Source organism: Crocodylus porosus, unplaced genomic scaffold, assembly GCF_001723895.1.
Source record: "Crocodylus porosus isolate Cpor-Errol unplaced genomic scaffold, CroPor_comp1, whole genome shotgun sequence".
NCBI lineage: Eukaryota > Metazoa > Chordata > Crocodylia > Crocodylidae > Crocodylus > Crocodylus porosus.
The window spans coordinates 89166532-89176406 of NW_017728906.1; the positions used below are offsets into that span (position 1 = coordinate 89166532).

At 41.8% G+C, this 9875-nt stretch overlaps 1 protein-coding gene across 5 annotated transcripts in view; it reads right to left on the reverse strand.

Annotated features, from left to right (window-relative positions):
* Window positions 1-4996: 4996 nt before the first annotated feature.
* Window positions 4997-9875, reverse strand: part of FHL2 (four and a half LIM domains 2) — a 68073-nt gene continuing 63194 nt past the window's right edge. For 4 of the 5 annotated variants that reach the window (XM_019529578.1, XM_019529577.1, XM_019529579.1 and 1 more), the window contains one exon: window positions 4997-5852. In XM_019529578.1, the coding sequence (XP_019385123.1) occupies window positions 5701-5852 (152 nt within the window). In that variant the 3' untranslated portion in view covers window positions 4997-5700. The remainder of the gene's footprint in view (window positions 5853-9875) is intronic. The other variant, XM_019529580.1, reaches the window with a different exon arrangement.

The following is a 9875-nucleotide window of genomic DNA, read 5'->3' on the forward strand; positions in this document are numbered from 1 at the left end:
TAGTCAGGGGGGATCAGCAGGCATTGGGAGAGTCCCTGTTCTCCGGAGCACTATCAGGAGTGACTAGAAATAACGGTCACAAGCTGGCAGAGTGCATATTCAGACCAGACATCAGGAAGCGCTACTTCACAGTCAGGGCCTCTAGGATCTGGAACCAACTTCCAAGTGAAGTGGTGCAGGCTCCTACCCTGGGGGTCTTTAAAAGGAGGCTGAATGAACACCTTTCCGTGGTCATTTGACCCCAGTACTCTTTCCTGCCGTGGCAGGGGGTTGGGCTTAATGATCTGCTCAGGTCCCTTCCGACCTTACCAACTATGAAACTATGAAAAGGACTGGCCCCGATTGATTTAACCAAGAACTTGTTATTGCCCCTTTAATTTTCTAATAAAGATCACTACAGTACAATTAGATAGTTTAGGTGAGCAGTAGCCTACCATATTTGGAGAAAAAACTTGTCAATAGATTGTTGTTGTCTGGAATGCTAAGGTGGATACAAAAGTGGTTGCTTCTGGTAAAGTATGCAGAAAAAGCTGTCCAGTATAGTTAAGGGTTTTCAAACATTAAGTTAGAGTATTTGTAAATTATTTAGAGCAGTGGTGCTCAGACTTCTGGCCCCGCAAGCTAAATGAGTCCATAGGCCAGATCTTGTGAGTGAGGTTGGTTTGCAGACCGGATTCTGCAAATGTTATCTGGCATGATGGATCCGGCTATGGCAGGACCTTGTGGACAGTCACAATTAGACACATGGAGCCATGTCATCTGGCCCACAGGACTCCTCACAGCCTGGAAATTTGGCAGTGGGAGAGTGATGGCAGCATTAGCTGCCACAGATCTGGAAGCTGTAGCAATTAATGCTTCCAACAGTTTTTCATCAACACATTTCTAGACCCATGGGAAGCCCTATGGACTGGGTGACATGTCCATACAAGCCAGAGGTTGAGCACCACTATTTTAGAATATCTACAGTATAACTCTCATAAAATGATGTTGCTTGGAATACCATTTCAAATACGACATATTGGTACCATGGTGGTAAAGTGAAGAAAATAATCAAGATGGTTTGGTAGTATTGCAAGTGGTACGTGTGTATTTTTGCTCACATACGTAGTTGATCAAAATAAGTATGGTACAATTAAAATTGTCTCTAGAGCTGTAAATTGTTTTCACCTTCCAAAAAAACCCCCAGTTTCCTTAATCTGATGTTTTTTGTAAATAGAATTGTGCACTAACTGTATATGCATATTTAACCTGGGAAAGTTGCCTGCACAGATGTGTACTCTTATTCATTTCAGTTTTTAATGAGTCTTTGGTACAGCTGGTAAGTAATTTATGTTGGCCTGTGACACACATTACAATAAGATGCAATTAACCTGTTTCTTTAAATAGTAACCTGGCCACACATCCAGGTCAATTTATAGTGTGATAATATAGTGAACAAGCCACAAAGCTATTTCACATATAATATGTAACAACTTTGTGGCTCATTTATATTGTACCTTTAATTGAATGGGTGGCCAGCTGAGGCTGACCCATGTCAGAGCCGGTCACTCTGCTGAGTGTCAGGATCTAGCAGCACAAGGCGTGTCTGGGAATGGAACACAGCTGTCCTGAAAGCCTGGTTTTGGGACACGTAAAAAAACCCCATGTTTGTTTCCATTCTTGATTTGTTGATTATGTAAATTTAAAAACAATCAGCCTATGGCATTAGAAAAGTCACGTTTTCAGTACTGAGGCAAAAAAGTAGAGATTTTCTTATGCAGTCAGCAGTTAAAAATCCACCCACAAATACATTTGAGGACATTAGTTTGGTTTTTCACATCTCATAGCTTTCATCACTGAATCAGATAATCTGTTTTGGCATTTAAGTGATGTGTTTTCAGGAAGATTTGGGATTGAGGAGGCATTGTAATTGAAATGAAATTATATTCATTGGTAATACAAAGATAAGAGTCATTACAGATATTTCAGGGGATGATTGAATAAAGTTCAAGCTTGATAAACTGGAGAAACTGGTTGATACCAATGAAATAGGACTGAATACAAAAACATATCAAAGGCATTTATATCTCAAAAATAATCAAATGTGCCAATACAGAGTAGAAGAATACTGGCTAGATGATTAGCTCTTGGACAACTTTTAAAAGCCTTGTTATGAGAGGGACTTAGTTCTGAATCTAGTGTTGACTACATATGTTGCGTTAGGGCAATTCAGTTTAATATTTGTATCTCATCTGTAAAATGAAGAAATATTTTTCTGAGTTCCTGGTGCACAGGCCCATTCTCAGCCCATTAAATACTGCCAACAATAGCCTCAGTATTGGTTAACCATTTTGCACGATTACAAAAAAAGAAGTGTTTTAAAGCATGCATGTATTTATAAGAGTAGTGTATAAATAAAAGAAGACAGGTAAATTGTATTATACCTGACTGCCAAGGCTGCAGTAGGCAGCTCCATTCAGCTTTTGGGAGTTATATATACCTTTTAAAAAGAAGCATTTGAAAGTATTTTTGTTCCTCTTTTTCCAGGGTTAGCAAGGCTCCCTAGTGCTGAGGAGAGTTTTATCCTATGGGAGTGCCTCTCTGGGTATTTCTGCACTACAGTTACAGAATAAAACTAGTAGATAGTAAATTTAAAACTACCTCAAGGCAGTTCTTTTTCACACAGCATGGAGTTGTGGAAGCTGACAGTTTAGTCAGATTCAAAAAGGAATTAGACAAAATTCTTGGAGGAAAGTGGCATCAGTAGCTATTATTAAGTAGCATGGGAGTTAGGGATACAGCCTCTGAATCCAAACTTCCTAGACCTTAAATGTTGGAGGCTGCAAGTGAGAGGAACAGTGAAAAAACCCCTCATCATACTAAGTTCACTCTCTGTTTCAGCATCGACCCTCTGCCAGTGACACAGAATGCTGGGCAAGATGGGTCTGTGGTCTGACCCAGTACATGGCAGTTTTTATGTTTTCTGTTGTGTTGTTCTTATGTCCCTGCAGCTTATGTGGAAGTACCTAAGCTAGCTGATAGCAGTGTACTCTTAACCATAGAGCTAAGTGCAGGCTAATTACCCAAGTGTTTGCCCAGCTTCTTGGGGTGGGTTTGCAGACTGCTGAGCTACACACTGCAGTAGCTACACTGCTAGCAGTATCTGAGCTAGCTTGTTCAAAGCTGCAGTGATGCATGGACCTGTGGTATAGTACTTCTAAGGTTGTTGGCAGAATTTGTTTTTTGCATTTGTATTTTTGTACAAATACAGAGCACTATGGAATGTGTCCATGTGCACAGCCCCCTGGCTGAAACGCAACAGAGATGCCACAGAGGTGTGCTCTCCAGCCAGGGGTTAACAGGGTACTGCTCCGTAGGTCCCATCACCCCCAGGGGTGTAACAGTGCTAGGTCTTGCTGGTGCTCTGGTAGTTCTGACAAGACCAAGCAAAAAGCACTTTGGCAACCACAGAGCTAGTAGCGGGGTCCCTGCAGTGCTTCTTAACTTACTCTCTGGGTAGCCTATTGAGGAGCCAGCTGCTCTCTCTCTCCCTTCCCCTGAGATAGTGGGGGTCTGCGAGACTTGTACACATGTTCAATTTGATTTTGAAAAGTTTCACATGACAAAGACGGTTGTTTGAAACAGCAACTTTTTTGTTGTGGATTTACCACTTTTGTGGCAGATCTGCCATTTTTTTATTCAAGACAAATGGTGTGAACATAGGGATAGTAGCTTTTTGCTACACTGAGGGCATGTCTACACATGCCTCTATGGCACCATTGTTACTGTGCCATCATTTAGTACTTAGTGCTTGTACAGCCTGTACTGAGCCATGCCAGTGGCATGGTTATTTTTAGCTGCTATGTTGCTGTAGCAATGCACTATAGCAAGGGAGTGCATTGCTATGGTGATGTAGCTGTGGCATCATGGTTTGTGCCTGTTGACACTGTCACTAGCGCATTGCTATGGGAACATAGTGTCTCGGAGATGTGCCTAGTAAGGAAGTATATAGTGCTACAAGTGTAACATCTGTCAACAGCTTAAGTCCAGCCATTTCATGTATTCCTTCTGCAGTTCACTTAAATTTATGCTATTTCATATGCTAATGCTGAAAGAATACCACTCTACTTATTTTAAGATGAAATAGACTTAATGTACATGCAAGCAACCACAGGATGTGTGTTAGCAGGATTTAGGAACTTGTCATGGTAAGTATATTTTAGGGGAAGCCAAAAACATGGTCTGTAACCATGTGAAAAAGTTCATCTCCGTTTGCTCTCCCAGTTCTTTTCTAGCTCTGTAAACTGCCCTATGAGCTCTCTTTTATTGTTTCACACTAAGATTGCAGTTTTTCTTATTCTTTTCCTGTGAAGAATACTAGCTTGCAATGAATAGTTTTAGCTAACATTGAGCCCTTTGCACTATGCATTTCCAAAACAGAAACTGAAGAATAATAAAATAACTTCATACCCATGACTGCAAGCAATTAGCAAAAATTAGAGCCAAACATATTTCTTATTGAGATGTCTGCAGTGTTCACAAATACTTTATGATTGAGTCCAGATTACAAAACAAACAGACTCACCATTTTTTAGACCTAGTAAACATTTTTCTGATAAAGCCATATACATTCCAAATTGACTCCTCTCTCCACCCACCTATATACATTTTTGTTGAGGTGAACATTTCATTTTAAGAATCATTTTTATTAAAGTTTTAAATGAAGCAGAAATTGAACACGCACTGTTTTATCAAGTGCCACTGTGTCAGCATACATGTAAACTATGCAAGCATTCAGTTTTAGTTTGCAGTCTTTTGCCTGTTGAAATCACTAGGAAGTTACTTGCTGCAGTGTGTTCATCTGAGGATTATTATTTGAATATGAAAACCTATTAGGCAGAAAGGGGGGTGAATTTGTACATGGTTGGCGTTTGTATATGGTTTTCTAACTTTGGAAATATTCTGATAATATTCTAGAAAATGTTAACATGTGTGAAGTAATCCACAATTGCAAAGCTGTTTTTGACATTATTTTATTTTGAAAAATACCTTGTGCAGTGTGTATTCAACTAACTGTAATACTGATGCTGTTAATCAGAATTTGTAATCCACTTATTTAGTCATGCAATAACATATGTAATACATACAGAACACTCCCATTTTTAATGATTTAAAATCTCTTATTTAACGTATGGCACAAGTCCTTGTACATTGATGCACATCCTACATTCTCATAGTCTTTCTACACACTTGACAGCTCACTGCAGTTGCACAGTTCTAGAACACTGATATGAAATATTAGCCCTGCTGAAATAGAACAAAGTTGTTCCATTCATTTCAATGGTCAAGGGTTTCATCTATGAAGTTATAGCACATAACCATTGTAATTCTTCAACTATTTCACTTGCTTGTAAATTAAGTAAGATCATGAAACTCAAATATTCAATGAAGAAAAGAAAATCTTATGTCAGTTAATATCCAAAAGGTTTCATACATCTCAGCTCTTGATCTTGGTTAGCTACACACATTCAGTAACACCAACACTCCTAGAGATTTTCAAATCAGCGGTTCCTTTTCTCCCTTGCTGGATTTGGAGAGTTTGAAAAAAAAGGATAAATGATGTGAATGGCAGAGAAACACAGAACAGTAAAGCTACTATGCAACATTGCATATTTCACAAAATATATTTTGCAAGTACAGCTCTTCTCCTTGTTAGGAACTTTAAATATCTTTTCCACACTCAGGGCAAAGGATGTCATCCCTTTCTGTAAGGAAGCCACGGCCCACTAGTGAAAGAGAACACTTCTTACAGTTAAAGCAATCGTTATGCCATTGGCGTTCTTCAAAAGAGATATACTTGGTTCCTCCAAGTCCTATGCAAAAACCAAAAAAGTCTGTTAGGGAAAAACCATGAAGGACCAACACTCAGGTAATTTAGTGGAAGAATACTGTTTGAGAGACTGCTGCTGAAAAGTTATGTAAGGGACTAAAATAAATGTTTCATGTGACAATTCTATTACTATTTAATTCAACACTGCCATCCTTATTTATGGTGAGTAGCATTTTAATCTTCAGGTGTTCCTATGTCTTTCAACTGTACTGCCCATAGAATAGTAAAATGGGCAGAATTGTACCATCAGTAACAGGCTTGGTCCTTACCTGAACTGGGAGTACAATTAGTCATACTAAAAGTAAGTAAGACTGTACTATACTAGATAGGACATACACACGTCTTGAGAAGTGTTTAATCATCGTTCAAAAGGGAATAAATGTTAACTTTTTTACAAGATATCACCAGACTGTATTGTCAGGAGGGATCTCAGTAAGGTGAAGGAAATGGCCTAAACAAACACTTTAGAGTGGGGTTCTTCAAGAAAAGAGGCAATATAGAAGAAAGTACAAAAACATTTGAGAAACGGGGATGAAGGGCACATTGAAACTGGCATCACTGTTAGACCAGTGAAAGGAGTTGAAGGCCCAGATTTTGGGAGGAGGTACCTGATGATGCCTTGGAACTAAGGACACAGAGCTTGACTCTCCAGCATATAAAATGCAGTTCGTAGAATCATAGAAAACGAGGGTTGGAAGGGACCTCAGGAGGTCATCTAGTTCAACCCTTTGCTCAAAGCAGAACTAGCCCAAGTAGATCATTCCAGCCAAAGCTTTGTTGAGCTGGGTCTTAAAAACCTCCAGGGATGGAGAATCCACAACCTCCCTGGGTAACCTGTTTCAGCATTTTGCTACCCCATAGTGAGAAAATGCTTCCTAATATGTAACCTAAACTTCCCTCGTTGCAACTTGAAGCTGTTGCTCCTTGTTCTGTCATCTGCCACTACTGAGAACAGTCCAGCTCCATCCTCTTTTGAACCCCTCTTCAGGTAGTTAAAGGCTGCTATTAAATTCCCTCTCAGTCTTCTCTAGATTAAATAAGCCCAGTTCTCTCAGCCTCTCCTCATAAGTTATGTCCCCCAGGCTCCTAACCATTTTTGTTGCCCTCTGCTGCATTTTTTCCAATTTGTCTACATCCTTTCTGTAGTGGAGGGCCCAAAACTGAACATAGGACTCTAGATGTGGCCTCACCAGTACTAAATAGAGGGGAATAATCACTTCCCTTGGCCTGCTGGCAACACACCTACCAATGCAGCCCAGTTCTTGGCAACAAAGGCACACTGCTGGCTCATATTTAACTTATTGTCCACTGTAACCCCCCGGTCCTCTTCAGCAGAGCTGCTGCTCAGCCTGTCAGCCCCCAGCCTGTATCAGTGCATGGGATTGTTCCATCCTAAGTGCAGGGCTTTGCTGCACTTGTCCTTGTTGAACCTCATAAGATTTCTTTTGGTCCAATCCTCCAATTTGTCTTGATTACTCTGAATCCTAGCTTAACCCTCCAGTATATCCACTACTCCCCCCAGCTTGGTCTTATCTGCAAACTTACTGAGAATGCACTCTGTCATCTTCCAGGTTGTTGATGAAGATATTGAACAAAACCAGCCCAGGACCAATCCTTGGGGCACTCCACTTGATAGTGGCTGCCAACTAGACATTGAGCCATTGATTACTACCCTCTGAGCCCGATGCTCCAGCCAGCTTTTTATCCACCTTACAGTCCATTCATCCATCCTTTACTTTCTTAGCTTGCCTGTAAGAATGTTGTGGGAGACTGTATCAAAAACCTTGCTAAAAATCAAGTTATAACCACATCACTGATCTTTCTGCATCCACAGAACCAGTTACTGCATCATAGAAGGCAATCAGGTTGGTCAGGCATGACTTGCCCTTGATGAATTCATGGTGACTGTTCCTAATCACCTTCTCCAAGTGCTTACAAATGGATTCCTTGAGGATCTGCTCCATGATTTTTCCAGGGAGTAAGGTGAGGTTGACTGGTCTGTAGTTCCCTGGATCTTCCTTTTTCCCTTTTTTAAATATGGGCACTATGTTTGCCCTTTTCTAATCATCCAGGACCTCTCCTGATTGCCATGAATTTTCAAAGATGATGGCCAGTGGCTCTGCAATCACATCAGCCAACTCCCTCAGCACCGTTAGGTGCATCCCATCTGGCCCCATGGACTTCTATATGTCCAGCCTTTCTGAATAGTCCCTAACCTGTTCTTTCACTTCTGTTGGCTGCTCAAACTGCTGCCTGGGGCAGTAGTCTGGGAGCTAAACTTGCCTGTGAAGACTGAGGCAAAGAAGGAATTGAGCACTTCAGCCTTTTCTGCATCTTCTGTCACAAGGCTGCCTCCCCTCTAATACTCCTCCCTAGTTGTTTGTCCAAGTTTTTACTTCTTATAAGCTTCCTTTTTGTGATTTAGTTTACTGAAAAGTTCCCTGCTAAGCCAAGCTGGTCTTCTGTCATACTTGCTAATCTTCCTGTGCATCAGAATGGTTTGTTCTTGCACTCTTAGTAAGGCTTATTTAAAGTACAGCCAGTTCTCCTGGACTCCTCTCCTCCTCAGACAGACTTCCCAGAGGATCCTGCCTATGAGTTCCCTGAGTAAGTCAAAGTCTGCTTTTCCTTACTCTGTTGTTCTCCAGCCTTCCTTTCCTCAGGATCTTGAACTCAATCATCTTGTGGTTACTGCAAGTTGCCATCTACTACTATATTCCCCACTAATTCTTCCCTGTTTGTCAGCAGCAGGCCCCTAATTGGCCTCTCTAGCATTTGTACCAGGAAGTTGTCCCCAACATTCTCCAAAAACTTCCTGGATTGTCTGTGCACTGCTGTGTTGGCCTCCTTGAAGATGTCTGGGTGATTGAATTCCCGCCCCCTCCCCCCATGGGAACGAGGGCTTGCGATTGGGAAACTTCCACTAGCCTCACCCACCACTTCTTCCTGGTCTGGTAGTCTATAGCAGACTCCCACCATGACATCCCCCTTGCTCTCCCCTCTGACCCAGAGACTTTCAACAGGCCTATGTCCAGTTTCATACTGGAGCTCTGAGTCAGGTGGCCCCAGCAAGGTTAACTGTCTGGTCCCCTCTTGAAGATTTTCAGGGTAGGCGATTGCACCACCTCTAGAGGGAGCTTATTCCACGGTCTGGACACCCTAACTGTGAAGATTTTTTTTCTGAATTTTGAGCCTGAAATGGTCTTCCTGGAGTTTGTGGCCATTACTCCTGGTTTTCCTCAAGAGTGCTGTGGTGAACAGTTGTCTGCCAAGCCCCTGATGTACTGCCTGGATGTAGTGGTAAGTTGCTACCAAGTTCCCTCTTAGACTTCTCTTTTTTAGGCTGAAAAGTCCCAGGTCCTTCAGCATTTCCTTGTATGGCTTGTCGTGCAAGTTTCTGATTATATGGGTGGTTCTTCTGTGGACTTTCTCAAGCTTTACCATGTCCTTGTTAAAGTGTAGTGGCCAGAACTAGACACTGTACTCCAGCTGCAGTCTCACCAATGCTGAGTAAAGCAGAAGAATCACTTCCTCAGTTTTGCTGGAGATGTATCAGTTGATGCATGCCAGAGTATTATTTGCCCTTCTGGCTACAGCATTGCACTGACGGCTCATATCCATACTATGGTTTATTATTATCCTTATGCCCCTTTCATCCATGGGTCAGTTTGGTGCCACCAAGCCTATAGGTGTGTAGGGGATTGTTCACCCCCAGGTGGAGCACTTTACATTTCTTGATGTTGAACTTCATCTGGTTCCAATCCACCCAACTTGCCAGCCTGTCTAGGTCTGCCTGTATCTGTAGCCTATCTTCAAGCATGACCATGCTTCCCCATAACTTGGTGTCATCCATGAACTTGGCCAGTGAGTTTCATAGATTTCATAGACATTAGGGCTGGAAGGGACCTCGGAGGAGCATTGAGTCCAGCCCCCCGCCCAAAGGGCAGGAAGTCAGCTGGGGTCATAGGATCCCAGCAAGATAAGCATCCAATTTACTCTTGAAGGT